The sequence below is a fragment of the Gnatocerus cornutus genome, chromosome 1 (genome assembly GCF_029298725.1).
Source record: "Gnatocerus cornutus isolate USDA-ARS CGAHR chromosome 1, icGnaCorn1.1, whole genome shotgun sequence".
Classification (NCBI taxonomy): Eukaryota; Metazoa; Arthropoda; class Insecta; order Coleoptera; family Tenebrionidae; genus Gnatocerus; species Gnatocerus cornutus.
The window spans coordinates 36095176-36117628 of NC_142233.1; the positions used below are offsets into that span (position 1 = coordinate 36095176).

A 22453-nucleotide genomic window follows, 5' to 3' on the forward strand; every position below is an offset into this window, starting at 1 on the left:
TCTAGCATCAAGGTGGCTATGAAATGTCAAAGAAATTTGCCACTCATAATAAATGTGGGTTCAGGTTTTGTCAATTTTTTTTTGTCTTGAAAAAACCGTTTAAATTGTGGTTTAAAGCCTCAAATTCTAAAACTTTGCGACAAAACCGTAATTGAAAAGTCGTTGACGTAAGAGACATTTTAAACATAGTTGTATTCTCTATGAAAAGCAAGCGGCAAAATAGTGAATAACAGGAACTCCAGAGCCCCCTTGATCCTAGAAACATTTATAAAAACTTGTTATAAATTTATTACCGAAAAATAAATAATTTCACCTGAATACGTCGTTGCGACGTGCAGTGACAAATCGCCCCTATCTTTTACTGTAATAAATATACGGGTTTTTAGGAAGAAAAATAAAAACCGAAATGCAAACCTGCAATTATATGCATCTGTCGTTGCATATCGATTGCCGCTTTTTAATGCAGGATTAATTGGAGTGAGATATCGCTCTGTTTACACACACGGGGATTAAGCGGATTGACAAATTCAGCAACAACGTAAAGTGTCTGACAAGGATTAATTACGGACCTTTATAATTTTTTGCTTAAAAACTAATTAAACTTTTTACAGCAGGCGATAGCTGACGATTATAAAACTTCAAAACAATAATGTAACAAAAAACAGTTCGTTCGCTAATTAATTATACAGTTATTGGACAAAACAACAAAAATTCATTTCAAGTTCGTGGCTGTGTAAGAAATAGTTTTGCCTCGTTCTGCTATGGTGGCAACAGAGGTTTTTGCTTCGTATACGAATTTGTGGCTGAAATTTATATGACCAGCTAAGCAAATTATCGCACTAGCTATAAAAGAATAAATGTTTATAAACGTTTCTAGAATCAAGGGTGGCTCTGGAATTCCTGTCATGCACTATTTTGCCGCTTTGTTTTTATAGTAAATATAACTATCTTGAAAATTATTTATAATGTTACGTCAACGATGTTTCAGTGGCGGTTTTGTGTCCAAATTTTGGATTTCCAGGTTTCAAACCACAACTAGAACAGTCTTTTTTTTCTCAAAACTTACTTTGCTCAATGATTGAGGTTAACTCCAAATGTCAGTTCATCCAAACCCACATTTATCAGGAGCGGCGAATTTTTTTGACATTTCAGAGCTACCCTTGATGCTAGAAACATTTATAAACACCTTTGACAGATTAGTGGCAAGCGGTATTTTCCGGTGGAAACTCACTCACTACCTTAACACACTCATTTTCACAATGATATCATAAATAACGAAAAAGATTTAAAAATAGCCCGAGTAAGTATCGCGATAATATTCGAATCCTGTTTAATCCAGATAAGGTGAACGTAGCCACCTTAATTGCAATTCATTTGAACTAATAGCCGCGTTTAAAAATACCATGGAAATATTCGTTCCCCGAAACCGAATGTGCTTAATAATTTCCATTAATGACACCTGAGTAAAAATTACCTGCGACGGCCTTGGCGACATTTGAACTTTAGCGTCTTCTCTTCGACTGGGAGGTCTAACGTTGCTTCCTACACTATTTTCGTTATTCAGTCCTAAAACTTGAGCTGCATATTCGCCTTGTACCCCCATATCGGCACCCGTATAAGGTCCATTGTCAACTCTTTTTAACCAATAGAGTCTTTCAGAATGAGGCCTTGCGGTTAATTCATGAGCGTCCCATTGTTGTATGAGCAAGCTGTAACACAGAAAGCATGCAGGGACCGCAACGTCGCTTCTTGGAACGTAGCCTGTTGGAGGTGCATGTGAGCTCAGAAACGGGAAATGGGGTTCCTTCGGTTTATTAGGAACAGGATGCACGTTCAACCAGTAAGTCTGCGAGTGATTTTTGTTGCCACATACGAAACATACATCGGAAACGTCAGAAGTTGCTTTTAGCGATTGTAGATCTGTGGGCGGAGGTTCCTTCTTCACTTGGATTTTGTCCATTGTTTGCATTTGGAACCTGCAAAAACAAAACACGCATTAAACAGGAAGCTTCAAATAAATACTTTTATCGGAGTCTGACTTTTAATATCTTTGAAATTGTTGACAACCTCTGAGTTATAAAATTTCTTTAACCTTAGCTCCGAGATTAAATTGCAGATAAAAACCATCGACACCCACGGGTTCGAGAAGATCGCAACCTCTTCAAAATTGTTCAAATTCAATAATGAATTTCTACACGGCAATAAATAATAAAACGACCTTCGCCTATTATTATATAAAGAAAATAAGAGGTCAACATGAGATGCAAAATATGCGCAATATTGTTAATCATCAAACAGGAAAAAAAACTACAAATAGCCGACTTTTTGAACTGGCGATAATTAGTTTAACCATAAAAGACAGGCAACAACTCCCAAACTAAGAATTTTTATTTACTTTCAACGGTTATTTATTTTGCGGGTCTCTTTACCTTTGAAATTCGCACAAAGTCGTTTAAAAACCAGTTGCAGCTCTATTGGGAATGTCCACGTCGAAGCAAATAAAATGGATATTTTATTAACACTTTTAACTTTAATTTGCATGATTTTTCGTGACAAAAGATCAAAATTAGTGGGCGTTCGGCACCCACAACCAAATTTGCGTTTTCAAGTTAATTGTCAACGCCGGTATCTCAATTCCAATTAGTTTGTACCATAAATAAACAAGAGATAATCAGTCTATGATAAAATAAACAAATTTCGATTCGGAGTCTCCAATATAAGAAGTGCCCTGATAAACAGTTCAAAGAAGTGATTCCCATATTCATTTCAACGCCACCCAATCGTTTATCCAAAGTAGCAATAAAAGTACTCGCTAATGTGTTTTTTATACAGTGTGAGCTATTTTTATGCATTAAATCTCTAAATCACTTTACTAAATACAGTTAATTTTATTAACAATTTGAATACACAAGTTCATATGTCAGAAAAATGCTGTTTGGTGGTGAAAATATTTACAATAAACAGGCCTTGAATCTCGAATTTATTTTTAGCTCCAACTTGCTTTTTTCAATTCGTTTCAATTCTCGTATGTATTTGCAGTTGTACACACATACGGACTAGAATTGACGTAACTTTGACTTGAAAAACGTGAAAACAACCACTCAAATTCTTATCCATTAGATAGGTAAAAAAAGGATTTTTATAAAAAAAATAATTGAAACTCTTATCGTTGTTACATCATATTCGCACAATGTCACTATCAATTTTGTTGCCATCGAACCTGAAGACCAATCATAAATTAGAGTTTTTGAGATATTATCTCGTCTCGATAAAAAACTGCACGTTATACAGGGTGGCCCATCTAAGACTTTCGGGCTCAATATCTTTGTCATTTATGAACGGATTTTTCCAAAATTTAAAATATAATTTCTTGAATAGGTAAGGATAATGTGACATTACCAGCGTCACCCTTGTCTTAAAAATGTTAATTTTACTTGTCTTATTTTAATTTTTAATTTGTTAAGAATTATGTCATTTTATAAAACATCAATAATTATTCAAGTGTGCCAAAACTCAACCGTCTAGCTAGTCAAGTTGCCGAGAAAAAGAGAAAAAAGTCCCTCAACATTTCCAAAAGATGCAAAATCATAGTCGGCTATGAAAAAAATAATTTCCCACGCCCAATTTTGGACATCCCTGCGTTCGGTCTGTCAATAATCGCTGACGTCAGTGACGTTCTTGACATTTGTAAAATTTCCCATTTGAGGTTATGTTTACTTTTGAGCATGATGATGAATATCATTGATTTAAACTTGCGCAGAACGATTTATCTGGATCTTTTGAAATTGGAAACTAATCACAATGCATCAGGCAACGTTTTGGTGCAAAAAGTGCATAGGCACAAGGAAATGTGAGTAAAAAACTTGTTGAAAGTTGGTTATCACCAGAAAAATGATTGCAGAATGGTTCGCTATGCGGTGCAACTAGTGACTTCTTTAGAAATGTCACTGGTTTATTGGAAATGGAAATTCAGTGACACGTATGCAGTGAAGCGATTTGACTCATTTATGATTGCATTTACGTTAAAACAGTTATTTCAGTTATGATGGAGACAGAATTAGATGATTTCATCTTTTCTGAGCAAACTTCTGTACTGCGCCTATAAAATGTATGGTTCTAGATAGTTTTAACATTTTACTTTTGTTTAGTAATGTTATTAATTCAAAATAGATTCAGCTCGAAGCTCCAATATGCGAACTGCCGTAGTCAAGAAATCAAAATTGGTTCACAATACATATGAAATCTAGGACGTGGTGCTGCTATCGAAAAATGCTAGTGCAGACTTGAGCTATGAGCCATTTGTGCGCACTAGCTTGTACCTACATGAGTGCTTGAATCACTTGATTTACAAGTGAATGTCGGTATAGTTGGTATGCAAAAGTAACGAAGAATGCTCTATCGTTTAGTGGCCCAGAACCTACAAGAACAACGACAAAGACAAGTTTACCCATGTCAAAACGGAGTTCTATGGTATTTAGTGGCTATGTGACTAATAAATTCGTATGTTTCAATTATGATTTGTAGAAACTAAGTCGAATCGACAAATGTAGGTACAATTCTGCACACTTTTAAGACCGCCATGCTAAAAGGTGTTATCAAGCAAGTTTCTTCAAGTCCAAATTGGCAAATGAAACTTCGAATAGGAAACCAACTAATGATACCAAGACGTATAAGTAATGTGGAAATCAGATACATGTACTTATCTACAACTAGGCGGTTTTGGATCACCAAAAACGTATGATAGTGAGTTACATTTTCTAAGGTCATTGCAAATTGTAGGAAAACACTGCTTACATCTGATATTTCAGATTCGTGCTTTCGAACTGAATATGGTGCATGATGTTGCGAGTTGTATTTGTTGCTTCAACAAACTTTGCGAACTACCTAACGATCTAGGACCACTATTATGATATGAAAAATGTGTTTGCACGGTATCACGACAATTTCTCACTAAGATAGACTAACGAGTAAAAGAAGTAGTGCAAGAAAAAAAATGAAACAAAATGACAATGAACATCATCTATACCTATGTTCCAATAAAAATTGCACACATGATATTTCTAACAAAGGATTGTCGGTCGACTCTTTCTATGGGATAATTCTTTAAACGAACAATTTACTTTAGGGCATTGTAACATTCATTAATAACTTGGACGAGTGAAAAAAAGACGAACAAGACTGAAAGCAACCCACTGAAAATGATGCAGTACTTCAACACGGACTGTTACTTTAAATGTTGAACCTGTTCTTTCTCATTGAACCGCCAAAAGATGCAAACATGAAAGGGACTCTCATTGACACCCTATCGTACCCTGTTGCAAGCATTAAGAACGATTGCAGAACGTTCTGGACGGTGTTGTTGACTACCATGAACGACTATGCCACTGGATTCTTCTAACATGGGTGGATATGTTTGACAGACAGTAACCAAGCTGCTAAAAGTGCAAAACTCTGCTTGTTGATGAATTCGATAAAGAGTTCCCGCAACATGATATGGTAAGTGTTCAGCGAAGGAAAATGACTAGTACCATCGAAGCAATTGTTCCAGTTGAAAGCGACAAGGGACAAGCGATTTGCTCGGACCAAGGTACCGCAAATTTATTCTTCACCATCACAAAACATATCCAAAAACTTATGCTGCCCCAAATTGCTTGTGTCCATTTCGTTACAGGAAAGTTCAAGAAATGAGTCGATAGTAAAAAAGAAAAGGCCAAGTCTCGCCAACAAGCAAAATGGCAGTGACCAAACGCTTACAATATTCCAGCATTATTTGCACTTGTTGTAAATGTTCAAAGTACAGAGACATGTTGTAATAGTGTAAATATCTGATACATTTGTAAATTTTTGTACATTCGTTCATTACTATTTTAGAAAATATGGTTTTACATTGCTATAATTGTCACTGGTATAGTTTATTCACTGTTAAAACTTTGTACCTTACAATAAAATACCTTGTGACATATTATTTGTTAATCAAAGTAAAGTAGTTTCCTGAAAAAGGATGAAATCTTGTGATCATCTAATTCTGTCTTCATCATGAGTGAGATTACTGTTTTAACGTAAATGCAATGATAAATGAGTCAAATCGCTTCACTGCATACGTGTCACTGAATTTCCATTTCCAATAAACCTGTGACATTGCTAAAGAATTCGTGAATACTAATTGCTCCTCATAGCGAACCATTCTGCAATCATTTTTCTGGTGACGACCAACTTTCAACAAGTTTTTCGCTCACATTTCCTTGTATCTACGCATTTTTTACACCAAAACGTTGCCTAATGCGTTGTGATTAGTTTCCATTTTTAAAAGATCGAGATAAATCGTTCTGCGCAAGTTTAAATCAATGATATTCATCATCATGCTCAAAAGTAAACATAACCTCAAAGGAGAAATATCACAAATGTCGAGAAAAGATGCTCGGTCTAATGCATTGTGACTAGTTACAAAAGATCGAGATAACAGATCGTGAATGTACAAGTTTAAATTAATCGTATTCATCATAATGCTCAAAAATAAACATAACCTCAAATGAATGTCACAAATGTCAAGAACGTCACGGATTGATCAGCAAGTCAGGGATGTCCAAAATCTAAACTCGCTGTAGAAGTCGATTGTTTCATAGGCGACTATCAGTTTGTATCTTTTGGAAATGTTGAGGTCCTTTTTTGTCTTTTTCTCGGCAACTTGACTTGCTTGACGGTTGATTTTTGGCACACGCGTATAATTATTGATGTTTTATAAAATGACATAACTCTTAATTAATTAAAATTTAAAATAAGACAAGTAAAATCAACATTTTTAAGACAAGGATGGCGTTGGTAATGTCCCATCAATCCTTACCTATTCAAGAAATTATATTTTAAATTTTAGAAAAATCCGTTCATAAATAACAAAGATATTGAGCCCGAAAGTCTTAGATGGGCCACCCTGTATTTATTTGGAGCACCGTGTATATTAATGGACGATTTGAAATTCTACCTAATATCTCCACCCTCCGACTGAAATAATTAAGAAGGAAACAGGACGCAGCGCAATTAAACGAGGGTATAATTGCACTAAAAATAAACGAAATAATGAAATAACTCGAAATAGTCGATCAATTTTCGTAATATCGATTATAGAAAACTTACTTAATAGAATTTCGAATGTATTGAAAGAGATTCCTTGACTTTGCAACAGAAAAATTGGTCATAAAAAAGTAAAAACATAACATAAACACAGTTTTATCGGACGCGTCGTCAAAATTTAGCGTCTTGCAATAATTCAAAAGCTGTCGCGAAAAATTGTATGAATACAACTGTTATTCGCATTAATGCATGGCCCCATTAATTCATTTTGAAATTTTCGCCCGATGATTTCACTAACAACATTCATTAATTTGTCTGACAGAGTTACTTAAGTGGTTTTTTGTGACATTGTTAAATTAAACAGGTAGGTGCATTACTAAGCAATAATGCATGACAGGAAGCAAAAGAAAAATTACCAAACCCGGTGGTTAAATTTTAATTGAAATAGATCCCTAATGACATTAGCAATGGAAGAATTCCGATTTACTATTTTTCCTATAATTAAGGTAGTTACTACTTCTGACATGTTTATTAACAGTGCCAAATGCCAAAATATTTGAGCAAGAAAGAGCAATTTTTAAAAATTTTGTTAAGAGGGTAAACCAAAATTTCCTTCTACTTACTATAAAATTGAGGTAGTTACTATTTTTGGCATGTTTTTTTGCTATGCCAAATGCCAAAATATTAGAGCAAGAAAGAACAATTTAAAAACAAAATTTTGACAAGATAAACGAAAAGTTTCCTCTTTATTCTATTGAATTTCGTATTTTTGGTAGTTTTAACGCCAATACAATAAAAATTGAACTATTTACTACTTTTAACATGTTTATTAAGTGTGCCAAATGCCAAAATATTAGAACAAGAAAGAGCAAATTTAGAAATTTTTACGCTTAGGAAGATTAAAAAAAGTTAACATTTTCTAAAAAATTACGCTTCGTTGCCAGTTTAAACGCTAAAATAATAAAATATGTCGACACTATAATTTACAACACACTTATTAACTTTACTAAATCACAAAATTTTAGAGCAAGGAGCATTTTTAGAAATTTTTATTGAGATGATAAACCAAAATTTCTTTCCATTTATTATAAAATTTCGTAAATTTGGTAATTTCAACGCCAAGACAATCAAAATTAAAGCAGTTATTAATTTAAACACAAAATCAATAAAATTTGTCGACGTTATAATTTACAGTACGCTTATCAACTTCAGCAAATTTCAAAATTTTAGATAAAAAAAAACAATTTTAAAATTTTTTATTTTGGGACCGAACCAAATTTCCACCTGTTTCTATAAAATTCCGTAACTTTGCTAGTTTTATTGTCAATGGTCGAAAACCATTTTTGTTTTTAAGAACTCAAAAGGATTTTACAGCGGCAAAATGGTTAAAAATGTTGTGCACTACCAATTTTAAATATTGGTAATGACCAACTTTTTTATTGCTGATTGTTGCTGAAGACAGACATGAAGACTAAAATGAAGTTTAGAAGGCAATTAAAACTTTTTCTGCATTCATTTCAAATAAACTAGTAAAAAGTAATTGTTTAACTGGTTATAAGAGTTATAGTTTCAATTTTGCGTGAAAAAGTTAAGTTTTATGTGGTAATTGCTGCGGTTCATCTTACCTGAATCTTAGGTAAATAAGTCTAAATTGTACGATTTCAACAAAGATATACATAAAATCCACCTTGTTCTTTTCAGGACTCTCAAAAACTAGAAAAAGCTCTTGAAGAAAATAAGTACCATGAAAAAGAATTTGCAGATTAATTTCATAAGTTGCTGTAAAATTTCGTGGGTTAAGTTCACTCAATGCATCCTCAATCTAAAAAAAAAAGTTCTATGTTTCGACTGTGGTGCACAAAAGAACAAAATTCTTGAAATTTTGAAAAATACTTTCATATCTCAAAAACGGTAACTCGTACGAAAAATATTACGAAATCTTTTTTGTGACAAATTTGATAAGGTACAATTTTCATTATAAGAATTTTTACCATAGGAATCACCAGTGACAAGATATTTGCAAATATTTGTTTTCTTTGACATTTACCGCCGCCTAACTTTTTTAGCAGCACACCAATAGATGGGGACTTTTGCCTGTACTATCTGTATAACTTCAACTTTGAATCTCAGTTTCCATAAATCATAGAAACAGTTCTAAACGTGGAACCCCAATATAATTCAACATGTGTTTCTTCAAACCTGAGATTGTTAATATTTCCACAGTTCCGAAGCCCGTGCTGGTGTACCCCAAAAACCTGGTTGAAATTTCGCAGTAGCACTTTGAATTGAGTGAAATGGGTGGATAAGCACGTAGTACAATACATCAGCCGCATATTTTTGACCGAAATGTAAAAAACGAGGTCACAAAGGTACCGGTATTTGTAATGAAAACCCTAGAAAGTGCGAACCGACTGCGAGTTGGGAACACAGCCGACGAACAGCTGTTGAAGCAAACGTTCGATAAAAGGCCGGTTCAAGGGGCAAAGTAAGCCAAACTGGCCAACCCCTCGTTTTATAACAATGCCATTACGAAACAGGCTTTCGAAAAGCTAATTTTGTGCAATAGAGAAACCGAAATTAAGTTTCGAAATAGCTGCGCCATATACCATGTACGCACGTACGGCATTACAAGGTGTGTTCTGCGGGACTTTTCGCTGGACTTACGTGATTCTAGAGACTTCCTCGCTTCGGTTTCTGCTTGCTTTTACACTTAATTCGTCAACTTGTACACAAAAACATTGGAGAGTTCTTATCTTTGGACTATGCTATACACTTAAAAATTACATTGCACTTATTAACTCGGCTTATGCACATATTTACACACGATTTTTTTTCATTAAACTAACCTCAAATTCTAACGAGTTTAATTCCGACGAGAGTTCACTTAAAAACTGGAAATTTACAATGGAAACATAGTTTTGAAAGCTCATATTAGCACTGCCTTGCGAGAGGAGGCCATCTTGAAATTTTTTCCAACAATGCATTGCGGTGGTGCCAACATAACCAAGTTGGGGGAAAACAAAAAGCACCAACTGGCGCGGTTTAAATTTCAAATCAACAAGAAAAACCTTTAAAATTTGTCTTTTCGCCCTGTTTTTGTAATTTATAATTTAAAAATAAAAAAATTGGTCCAAAAATGCTTAGAATATGCTTCCTTTAGCCTATTCTAATCTTTTTATTTATTATAGGCAGCTCTCATTACACTGAAGCGTAGCAGAGGTCGATAATTGAGAAGTTATTTTTCAAAACTCAATAAATCCAATTTTGACTGACAGTGGATTTGTTATGAATTTGAGATTATTTTAGGTAAATTTACCGATGTGTATATTTTATTCAGTGAAAAACTTATTGCCTAAACATTGTGTTACCTTTTTATACCAAAATAGTTGAAGTAAATTTGAAGAAAATTGAAGAAATTATTGTTTTTTCTAAACGCTTGTCAAAATTTATAAAATTGATTTATTGAGTTTTAAAAAATAACACCTCAATAAATGTTTTCTACTTTGCGTCAACAAAACTTTCATTGTGAAGCTCAAATGCGACAATTTTTTTCATAACACGCAAAACAGTAATTTTTCCTTAGTTATGTTGGCAACCGTAATATGCAGGCCCTCGAAAGTTGAAAACAAATGTGAATGAAAAATGTTAATAATAAATAGCCAAATTGAATATTTCTGTCTATTTGCTACTTTTTGTGTTAAATTATCAGAAAAGGTAATAAAAATTTTACAAATAACGTCATTTTTTCAAACAAATGTCACCAACCCACCTTGTCAAAAATCCCCAGCCGAAATATTTTCCACAAATAATTAACTTTTCTTTTTATTTTACTGTCTTGTCAATCGATTCTTTATTTGACAACAAGAACGTTTTTCATCTACGACCCATCAATTATCCTAAAAGTTTTTTCGTGTTATTCGACATTTAAGAGGCTTATCTAAGATCTTCATTTCCATTGATTTGTGCGTTTTTCCGCAGCTAAGTTAAAAGTAGCGAAATTTTTGTACAGTTGGTTTACGTTGCAAGTGAATTAACTTTGGTAATTGTAAGATGACAAGGTTGGCATCGTTTTCCCCCAGAATTTGCCATGAAAATTGCTGTGCATCAAGTAAGTAATTAAATAGTGCGGTAAGACGATCGTCTTTTGTACCCCAAAACCCAATTCACACAACACCGCCATTACAACACTTGCAACAAGGACGAATTACACGATGAAAATTTGTTAGGGTTGCATTAAATAAAAGCCAAATATAATTACTGATTTTCATGTTTCAGTAGATAGCAAAAAGTAACTCAGTTGATAATACTAACAAAATACTTGTAAATGTAATAGATATAGACATGCTACACATTGGTACATCAATAACAAAATTTGAAAAAGAATGAACGGAAAACGTATTCCTTAATGCAATGATTTATCACAAAACAAAAATTTCTTATCACACAATTTCTTTTCATAATACTAACATTAACATCATATAGGATATAGATATTTACAAATATGAAACTAGCCCTAAATTAATATTTGCATTGATGACATGACTAACAATATAATTGATAAATTTGCATTGTTAAAGTATTTTCACATCGTGACTATTGTCAAAGATTAATAGAATTCAACATTTTAGGTCCATAATTTACATAGTAAAAATTGCAGTTACTATAACATCCATAACATAGTCGTAATCTCAATATGAGATTTGGTTAACAAAACATCACAAACGAAAAGAATTTCCAAAACGAAACCTTAAGATTGTCTCTTTGAAGTTCACGTTAACACTCCACGAAATTTTGTCAAAAACTACATCTAGTTGAGATCAATAAACTCTTCCACTGAGTCTTTCACCTCAGTTTGTTTGACTCATCAACAAATGCTGAACCTCAATGGGTAAGAAGACTTTCTGAGCTTGTGTGATATCCGAGCGACACAGCGGACACCGATCGCACCTCGACGCACAAGCCGTGCACGCCACCCCATGACCACATGGCAGAAACACCGCGTCGATTTGGCTATCCATACAGATCTTGCAAGTCATTGCGTCCAAGAATCTCGAAAGTTTCTCTTGGGAACTCTGAAAACAAGCAACTTTTAGTACAAACTCACTCGTAATCAAAAAAACACTCACTTTGCATTCTTCCCCGTTTTGATTCTCGTCGAGATTATTCCGTGACAGATCTTGAGTTGTGTTTTCTAAATACAGCGCTCTTCTGGCATTGTCGTAGACTTCTCTGCACGTCCGGCGGATGTCAAAGACGTACTTCTTCCCCAACGTCGAGTCTTCGTTAAAAATTGAAACTATGGTCCCTTTCAAATCCCGTATGAACTGCGCCGTTACGGCACTGCGTACAGTCTCGCAACTGTAGAAAGCGTGTTTTTCCGTGATCGCCCTGTATAAGCTACTAGCCATATGACTAGAATCTAACTTAATATTTAAGATGGCAACTTCGTTATCAATGGTCAAGTACTCCAGTTTAAAAGTGCGCTTGTGTGAGGAAGCACTGGTAATATTAGTAAACGAGATTAGTTCTTTCTCTCCATCTTTCCGGTATATCGTGATTCCATGAGGACCGATCCCGTACACAGTACTATTATTATTATTATTATTGTTATGGGGGGTCTTCACCGTGAACGTCTCCTCTCCGAAGTTTTCGAACTCCGACACTTCTTTGAGAAACCAGTACTCCGCCGAAGAACACTTCATCCCTTTGCACTTTTTGTGCTCTAGGACGATCCTCTGTAGCAAATCGTTGGGCTTCTCCCCTTGACTCAGCGGAGCTACGGAAGCGGCTAAGTTGTAGATATTTCGAGGCGGCTCTAATTCGTTGAAATCGCCACATTCTGCTTGAGCTATGAAAGCAATCAGTCTTGAAATGCTGTCCCAGTCGGGGGCGGTTAAGCGTTTTTCCAACAGGTGCAGTTTTGCGTTCAGGTAAAATTGATGCCTGTGAAAAAAACGACGTGTTAGTTTGTTTTCTTTGGTTTGTAGTGGTAGAACTCACCTCGTGCTCTCTTGCTGGAGGATGTGAGGCGGCACCCAAAACTTCACCCGCAACGACAGTCGAAGATACGAAGTGTGGCCGTGGAAGGTGACTTGTCTGTCGATTGGGTTTCTTAGATTCAACCAGGTTTCTTCACCTTTGTGGTTTTCGTACTTTAGGCCGAAGTAATCAGATTCGTACCTCACATTCACGAATTCGCACACCTGAAAATAAGCGTTAATTAATATAAAAGCTAAACAAAACGCTTTGGGAATTTCAATATGAACAGGCTTTTATGCTAATTACGGTTGTGCAATGTTTGTTTTGCATGAAGGTGCGGGTATGTGGATAGGTTTGATTTTATTTTAAATTCAAATTACCTACTCAAAGTTGGATTCTTGGCAAACAGTCGCGTTCAATGGGAAAATAACGCTTTCATAATCACACGAGGTGTAAATTGAACTAATAGATGCTTCCCGGACAAAGCTGCGCGAAAAAGTTTAAAGGTCGCACTGTGGATAACGTTCGTTTTCTTATTAGAAAATTCCCAGGGGATAATAATTTAAAATGGCCTACACCTGACTTCCCCAATTTTCTTGTGATTTCGTCCAACTTTCCTTTATTTCCTTATGATTTTGTAAAAGTTTCCCTGATTTCCTTGTGATTTTGCCTAAATTCCCTTCATTTTTTTATGATTTTGTCCAACTTTTTGGGATTTCGTCTAAATTTTCGTGATTTCCTTGTTATTTCATACAACTTCCCCTAATTTCCTCGTGATTTCGTCAAACCTCTCATTTCTTTGCGATTTCGCACTAAACTTCCCCTGATCTCATTGAGATTTTGTCTAAATTCCCCTGATTTCATTATTATCTCGTCAAACTTTCTCCTATTTTCTTGTGATTTCGTAAAACTTCCCCTGATCTTATTGTGATTTCGTCAAACCTCGCCTTATTTTTTAGGGATTTCGTCTAAATTCCCCTCATTTTTTTCTTAATTCGTCCAACTTCCTCTTATTTCCTTGTCATTTCGTAAAACTTCCCCTGATCTCATGGAGATTTTGTCTAAATTCCCCTGATTTCCTTGTTATTTCATACAACTCCCTCTCATTTCCTTGCGATTTCGTAAAACTTCCTCTGATTTCCTTATGATCTCGTCCAACTTCCTTTTATTTTCTTGTGATTTGGCAAAACTTGCCCTGATCTTATTGTGATTTTGCCCGACCTCTTATTTTTTGTGATTTAGTGTAAATTTTCCTAATTTCATTGTTATTTCGACTAATTTCCCCTTATTGCCTATTTAATTTCCATATTGTGATATTGTTTAACTTCCCCTGATTCCCTATGATTGCCCCTGGTGTCCTAATAATTCCCCTGATTTCCTAGTGATTTCTTAACGATTTTTCCCGATTTCCAAAGACCTAATATACCGATTTCCCCCTTGGAAAATTCCAATCAATGGCGTTTAATCAGGATTGAGTATTGGGGCTGCGTTAATTAAATTAGCACGACCCCGCATGCAAAACAATGCGACGATACATGAAAATTAAAACTGCCTGTCAATTTTGAATTTTGAGACTACAAATACAACCGACCTAAAATTCCTAAAATTGTCACTTTCCCATTGGTGGATTTAGGGAGGGAAATTGATCAGTTTAAAAAAGTTTTTTGTGCCACTTTCCGTGAATCCGCGTTTTAATAAATTCTTGGCACCCACATCGTCGGAAAATCCCAGAGCGGCTCCAAAGATCAGTCCGGTCATTGTCACAAATCTTACCTAATAAATAGGTCACCAATACATGTTTACCGTCACGTTTTCGCCTAAAAACTCGCTGACCACAGGTCTTCCCATAGTGAAGTAAACAAGCAATAAATCGGCTTAATGGATAACACAAAACGCGCAACCTTTTGTCGTTGAAGGCAATAATCCTCTAGTATCATTGATAAGAATCGAGTGGTAATTGATTTTGCTTCAACAAAACTCGATAAAATCCAATAAGCTTCCCTTTATGGAGTTTCATTAAAAATAACTTTGGAACTTTGACGGCGTCGGGTCTAATTTTACGCACAGACCCTTGATCAAGTAAAAGGGGAGATTCCAATGTTGGCATTCGAACAAAGTCCAATCTTTGGGGCTTCATTGCGAGGCTTCTCAGAGGGATGGAGCTTGCGCAAATTGACCATGACCGTATTTGGATTTTTGCGTTTTGAGACGAGGAAGTAGAAAAAACCGTCTCTGTAGTCTCGATAACGACACCGCTTTCGAAAGTTACCTTCAGAGTGATCAACGTGATGTTAGTCATATATACAGCGCTTCAAGGAAACTCAGAGTCCAAAGTCCGCTAGTATTATTGGACGGCAATCCCATAATAAATTGGTGACATCATAAGCGTGGCTATGCCGGACAACCGACTTTTAATGAGAGAGCATGCCGCGAATGCGAGGTAAAATTGGACTTTGGACTCTGGGGTCTGGTAATAAAAGCTGCAGCAATAAAACAATCCGGTTTAAACAAAACAGCTTTTTTCACAAGCCTGCGAATCTCTCACACGTGTAATTGAGCAGAAAATGGGAATAAGGTAAAGGACACTTTGACCACTGTTGACCATTGTTGTTGCGCCTCATTGAAACAACAATTTGACTTGATGATTTTAATTAACTAGTCGAATTTAGAGACGAGGTCAACAGTTCTTTTTCGATAATTTAAGTCACCTCAAAACTAGTACAGATAACGAGTGAAGGTGTGTGTGTGCTGATGAACACGTTGGGAACCGCTGATCGAGTTGGACTTTGGACTATGACGTTGCGAACGGTATTTACCTGCACTCTCTTTCAAGAGTTGCAAATAAAACAGTCACAAGGCAGAAAAATAATGCACGAAAATAATACAAGGTTTTCGAAAAAGTTAAATATTTACCAGACGAAAAAATAAAGAATTTCACAAGCTGCGGTTTTAGCATCCAGATAAACAAGAGCGGCTAAAAATAAACACGATTCAGAGATCATGATAACAATGGGGAAGTTTAAACAGCTAGAAATTGGCGTTGTTTTTCGGAGATACCAAAGCAAATAGAAGATACGAGCAGAAATTTTCTATTTTTCCCTGAAAATATTTCTCTTCGTTGAATCATAGAGATCTTCACCTCGCTATCTCAATACAGGTGTAGAAATGTAAGTAAACTTTTCTTGTTGACTCTACGGATTTGCCTATCTTAATCACTTCAAGATGCGGTTCTAACCGGTCGAATTACAGCGTCCCATTTTTTATAGTTGGAACTCCCCTAAAAGCGGCTGCGGCAGTTTATAATTCCCGTAGATAACCCATGTCACCACCATAATTTCCCGAAGGAATACCGTCGCCGAACTACGCAGTATCGAGATAATCCTTCAGGGTAAAAAAACATGGTAATCTTATCAAAAAGTCAACGCATGAAATGGTATTTTGCTGAACATGTAGAGTAAGAAACGTAAGTCTTACCCTCGAGTTGCGTACTGTATTTTTTCTATGATTGCGGTGGAGAATGACAATGAACCTCAATAAAATGCCGTTATTGCATGTTTTTTCATTCCTTTTTGCGACACGCACCGGAAACAGCAATAATCAGTGCGACCTACAAATAGATAACTATAACAGTCGTGTTTAAATGGATGAATTACCTTTGAGAACAAAGATTTCCAAATAGGCAAGAATAGCCTTTCCCGAAAACAAGGTTATGTTTTTCACGAACTTTTCACAATTATATTCACACTTTGGCTTCGACTTTAAGGGCAAGAAATGCTAATTTACCATATTGGGGCCGTGATCTCAAGACCTGCAGCCGCAAATTCTTCTTCTGCGTCGGAAATTGTATTAAACTGCGCCACAAACTGCGCAGCACGAGCCACCATTGACACTTGTAAACTGATCTAATGCCAACCCACAAACTTGACACTACCAAATTCACTAAAAATTTGATTTTGAAATCGATTTTTCTTTTAAATACGTTTCTCGAAAACTTTATTGAACCCACCAAAGTGAATCACCGACTTCAATTTTCGATTTTTTCTACGGTCGTTATTAATTTAGAGTAGGTTATATCGAAACATAAAAGTTACTAAGGTTGGTGAAAACAAAAAACCCCAAACGTGACAGAGTAATTGCGCAGTTGATGTTTCAAAAAAGTTCAATTTCAAAGTGTCGACTAGAATTTTGCTTCGAGTGTGAACAATGTAGAATAGAAAAATCTGATTTATGCGAAATTGGAGATCTGCTTGTCAGGGTAAGAGCACAAATTGATAAATTATAACCTGGAGTGACAGAACTTAGCATAACCGTGTAATGCTTGCTAGAAAATTACAGAGAACAAGTGTAATTTATTTAAATTACAGCTCTTAGTAATTTACATTGATCCCTTTTCTTCCAATCAAGTTTGAGGTGTCGGGCGAGCGCTATATGCTCTGTTTATTTATCTGATTCAAGGTAATTTTGAAATATAGAAAGTTTTTTTAGGCGCCAGCTTAAAGGAACAAAGAAACTTTCTCTCAAAAAAAAACAGCACAAGGAGTTTGTTTTCATACATCGAAGCCAAAATTCAATCTCCGGTGAAGATAACTTTTCCCGATCGCTCCGAGATTAGTGACCTTTTTATAAAAATATCCCTTTTACAATGACCAAGATAAAATTTTAAAGGAAATGACCTCGTTGCTCATTACCGCGCCAAATCTACCACAAAGACAAAACAATTTTCTTTTGATGGAACTGAGAATATGCGGATCCTCCTACGTTCCGTGAATAACGAATAATTTTACCATTATCACGACCTGCACGCGTGTTCCATTTGTTGCCATGTCTAGAAGCTGCCAAGTGGTTAAATTCTTCAATAAAACGTTAAATTAACTTGTGTGGACTATTGTTTGATGGCTCGGAATGGAAATTTGTCGATCAACGCGATCTGTGCGGTTTATACGAAATTTCCGTTTCCTTATTGTTCAACTACTACTGCTGCATTGTAAACAAACGAGGGGAGACTATCGGACGAAGATTTAGAGGCCGCACGATAAGAATTTCCTCGCCTACAGACCTAATAAGACAAAAATCTAACTAAAATAAAAATGACCTTCATTTCAAACTGGTTGGACTGTCTAGGACGCAGAAAAAGACGACGTTAATTAAGCCTTCAGAAGTTCATTCAAGCTTGGAAGTTTGTATATGTACACGCGGGCTTAAACCCTATTAAATTCAGAGCGAACTGAAAATATGAATTCCTCAAATACCCTCTTTAACTTCCGTTTGATCTTTGCAGAGATGTCAATCGATTTATGGCATCTTCGGCATCCTTGACCTTCGCGAGCTGCTGTCTATAATACCATTATTACACTAAAAGAGCAATATAGCTCGGACTGCAACATGAAAGCCCGATAAAAATACTCTGGAAGCGAAAGATTAAAATCTTCAAAGAAATGTGTAATAATAGCTCCAGCAGAAGGCCCTCGGAAATGACTTATACAGCTTCTAATAAAAGTTTGACGCGGTTTCTTAATTAAAGAGTCAAAACAAAATCTAGCGAAATGATTTAAGTGATAGAAAAAAAGGCCGAAACATATAAAAGTGTTTACTTAATTTAATTTAACTTTAGTCTTGTTCTTATTCGCTGCTGATTAAATCACTGCAACTTTCAGAAAGTTGGCTGTCGGGGAATACAGACCAGAAAAATATTTGCGCTCGTTTTCTGTGCAGGAAGAGGATTGGCTCGAAGGGAAATTAAATGTGTGCGTTTATTTTTCAGCCATTACAATGTTATCTGTGCTAATACTTATTAACCGTCCTTGATTAAAGGGGAAAATTCCCGAGCACTAATTACAAAATGTTCCGATTTAATTTAGCTCGCTCGCAAAAAGTGATTTCTTGGTTTTGCATCGCACGAGAGAAAGCCAAATTATATTTAAAACTACTCTTGGCAATGGAACGTGAAATCTTCAACCGACGTATTAAGAATCACGCTCCGTTCGAATGCAACTACAACTACTTTGCATGAACCAATTCTCGTAGTTTGTGCCAATTATGACAGTTTAGACACCCAAAATACAGCGATTGTGTTTCATCACCGCCGACGCACAATTTTTCGATTTTTGACGAACGTGGCGAAAAATTTCTGGGCGAATCAGGAAGCGATTAAACCTGGGATTTATGAGCTCGTTACCACGTCGGATTAGCATAATTAGAGATTTACGGCACCCCATAACTACTGGCTAAAAATACGATTTGTGTTTGTTTACAGTTTTGATAAAACCTGAGCCAAGTCTAATTCGAATTCTCAAACTTATTTGAATTGGAGATTTCAAATGACCTTAGAATAAACATGTACAGCCCACACTGGTGAAAAGGTCGAAAAATTAAATTCGGTGTGAATTCAGATTTCGCCGGAATCAAAGAAATCTCCAGTTGCATTCCGAATTCAATTAGTAAACACAAAACACTCCACCCCTTTTGAATTGCAAAAATTAAAACCCAATAATGCTACCCAGTCATGACAAAGAAAGATAATTAAAACCGAAATGAAAATTTTCATTTGAATTTCATATTATTAGGGATCTAAAGAATTTCCTAAATGTAGCGCCGGACGCGGAGAGTATTAATGAATGTTTTTCAAAGATATAATAAATCGTGAAATTGTTTACACTTCCGTGCCTATTGAATTTCTATAAACAACACTTTAAAACGCCGATGCTTGTTTATAAATGCGCAAATACAACAAAATATTGAAATGAGACGCATTATTGTTATTTCCTCTATCCGAGATTAGCTGGGTCAGTTGCGGTCAGAATCATTGTTTTATCACAGAAAAAGTTGGAACAATAATAAGAGATTGAGTGGCACTCCAATTAAACTTTAAGCTCCACAATGAAACTACTTAATGAACCATCAATTTTTAAACTAACTTCAGAAACTATCCATTTCCCTTTCGCTGAGATATTTTCATATTTTAAATGTCAAATCAAGCGGTTTTATCTCCGCTTTTCCGCACAGATTACGCATTGGAACCTCTGCCTCTAATCTGACAAATTTTATTGATTATAGGTTTCGTCGAAAGTTGCAGTTTTTCGCAAAAATTCATGGCTTAAAACTATTAATTAAACTATTATTACTATAATTTTTTGGAGTAATCTTGCGCTATTATGCATCATTTTAGGCAGAATTTTCCACATATTCCAAATCTGGGATTGAAATTCAGATCCGACAACAAATAACTGAGTTATGACCGTTCAATTTGAGATATGCACCAAAATGACTCAAGTTCAGGTTGCAAATTTTAAAACTTTCATCGTGTAATTCGTTCCTGCTGCAACTGTTGCAATGGCGGTGTTTTCATGTGTGAATTACGTTTTGGGGTACAAAAGACGATCGCGTTCTGTTAATTTAATGCGTCAGAATCAATTTTGGGGAATTTCACTTCTCTTGTAACTCGCGCTAATTAATTAATTAATTCCGTAACTTTGATGCACAAATGTCATCAAAATTCAGGGGGAAATGTTGTCAACTCTGTCACCTCAAAATTTCCAAATTCATCAAGACTCCAAACTTGAATAAAGAAATAACTGTCAAAAGTGGGCACTTTGTCAATTTCTGTCATAGAAACAAAATTTAATGAAAAGCGTATTTTCATTGATTCTTTGACGCAAAGCACACTCACTTGCAGCGTGTAAAACCCGCGTTGTCACGAGAACAAAAAAACTTTTCTTTTGATGTTGATATGTCACATTTTATTTCCCGAAATTACAAATATGAGAGAACAGGCGGCTTTTATCTCGTATGTATGTTAGCAGCCTTACTGGTGACAGGTCTACCACCTTTTGAAAAAAGCAGAGCCTCTTTAACAACCCCCCGCCTTATCTCTAACGTTTTTACAAGCTGATAAGTTGTAACTGAAAATCTCCCGCTGAGATAAGCCGATCTCAATAAATAATAATCCGCCAGTGGACCTCCTGTGAAGACTTCCAACAACTCCGAAACTCCATTAGAAAATCATGTAAACTAAACGATTTCTTCTGTTTCAATAGATAACTGACATTTTAAAAGTGGCGACCTTTATTGTTTAGTTTTAAATATCTAAAGTGCTGCATATGTAACTTTTTCGGTCTAGAGATAAAGTTTACGGCTCAGCTTGCTTGTGATTCACTCATGCAAAACTTTGTACATACATCCACCACCTGTGGAACTGAATGATAAATATCTCCAGACAGAAACATTAAGTACCAACTTTGGTACATGAATTATTGCCCAGTTGAGCTGGAAAGACACTTACAGCCGGTTTGGCCATTTTGATAAATTAGCTTTGGAAATTTTGAGATGACAAGGTTGGCACCATTATCCCCCAGAATTTGCCATTTGCCGTTTTAAAATAAAGCAAAAAAACAAGAAACAATTGAATTTGCCTGAACCCAAGTCGCGAAAACGAAAAATGTACTTTTTTCCAAAATCGAGACCACTTTCCCACATCCCACCCAGATTACAATTTCTCCAAAGCGGTTAATTGCGGAAATTTGAATGATAATCTAATTAAAATAGTACGATAGTTGAACGCCCTGTGCCCTCATGGCTTCGGAAAAGCGCAAAACCAGCAAGAACGTGCACGAGCTGATATCGCGCCTAAAATTGTTTATTACCTGAGTTTGAACATTGGACTTTGAACGGTACCTTTGATTGGACTTTCAACTTTTACAAAACACGTTGACTACGTGAAATTCGATGTAAAATCGAAAAGTAATTAAAAGCACCGACTATCGCACCTAATTATAAAGCCATTAACAATTATTACACAGAAGTCAGTGATTAATTGATATAGTAACATTTAGCGAGTCAAAGACACGCCGGATTAGAATCAATTGCACAAATTTCGGAAAAAATGATTTAATTCTGTGGCCCAATAACCCGAGATAAAAGTTGAAAGTTTATCAAGCATTGTGAATTCGGTCACGATGATTTTTATTGAAATCATAGGAGGCAATGTCAGGGTTAATCAAACACACATCGAGGATGCTGTGGAGATGTGACGTTTGACAAATATGGGTGAACCACCCTGTATATTTGTCTTACCTTTTCGAGATATTCTTGGCCGATGGCTTTGGGGTCGACTCGCACTTCAAAAACGACCGAATTCGCCTGACTGATGAGACACCACATTTTGTTAAATTTAAATGAACGCGAAAATTAAAATAAGCTAGACGAAAAATCGCTAGCAAAAGCCACTGATCATTTGATAAACTCGGAATGTCCTATTATACTGACAGCGTAACGTTTGTTGTATAAACTCTTTGCACATTTTACAACTACGTCCATACTATGCAACAGCTTGGACAATATTAAATCGAAGTTCCTTGTTCAGCTATATTTCAACGAGCTAAGACATACTGGGTTCGGGCGCACGCGAGCC

General features: G+C 35.7%; 2 protein-coding genes and 1 long non-coding RNA gene across 5 annotated transcripts in view; 1 reads left to right on the forward strand and 2 right to left on the reverse strand.

Annotated features, from left to right (window-relative positions):
- The window catches only part of px (MAP7 domain-containing protein plexus), a 34723-nt gene extending 24674 nt beyond the window's left edge, over positions 1–10049 (reverse strand). For all 3 annotated transcript variants that reach the window (XM_088031244.1, XM_088031251.1, XM_088031234.1), the window contains exons 1-2: positions 9733–10049; positions 1475–1976 (exon numbers count right to left, since the gene is read on the reverse strand). In XM_088031244.1, coding sequence (XP_087887370.1) covers positions 1475–1969 — 495 coding nt within the window. In that variant the 5' untranslated portion in view covers positions 1970–1976; positions 9733–10049. The remainder of the gene's footprint in view (positions 1–1474; positions 1977–9732) is intronic.
- On the forward strand, positions 5406–5960 carry LOC148182164 (uncharacterized). Its single transcript, XR_015770307.1, has 2 exons — positions 5406–5496; positions 5549–5960. It is a non-coding gene; the product is annotated as an uncharacterized LOC148182164 (long non-coding RNA).
- Positions 10050–11602: 1553 nt separating the features above from the next.
- dnr1 (E3 ubiquitin-protein ligase defense repressor 1) lies at positions 11603–22397 on the reverse strand. The gene is made up of 4 exons (XM_088039044.1): positions 22117–22397; positions 13069–13271; positions 12195–13011; positions 11603–12140 (listed from the first exon to the last, which is right to left on the reverse strand). Exons 1-4 carry the CDS (start codon positions 22201–22203, stop codon positions 11916–11918), a joined length of 1332 nt encoding a protein of 443 aa, XP_087895170.1. The 5' UTR covers positions 22204–22397; the 3' UTR covers positions 11603–11915.
- Positions 22398–22453: the final 56 nt, after the last annotated feature.

Bases quoted from the DNA above. Each gene is read 5' to 3' on its own strand.
- dnr1 (XM_088039044.1), bottom strand. From the start codon at position 22,203: ATGTGGTGTCTCATCAGTCAGGCGAATTCGGTCGTTTTTGAAGTGCGA. The intron at 13,272-22,116 runs GTAAGACAAATA...GCTTATTTTCAG, and splicing joins GCCAAGAATATCTCGAAAAG to GTGTGCGAATTCGTGAATGT. The intron at 12,141-12,194 runs GTGAGTGTTTTT...GCTTGTTTTCAG, and splicing joins AAAACGGGGAAGAATGCAAA to AGTTCCCAAGAGAAACTTTC.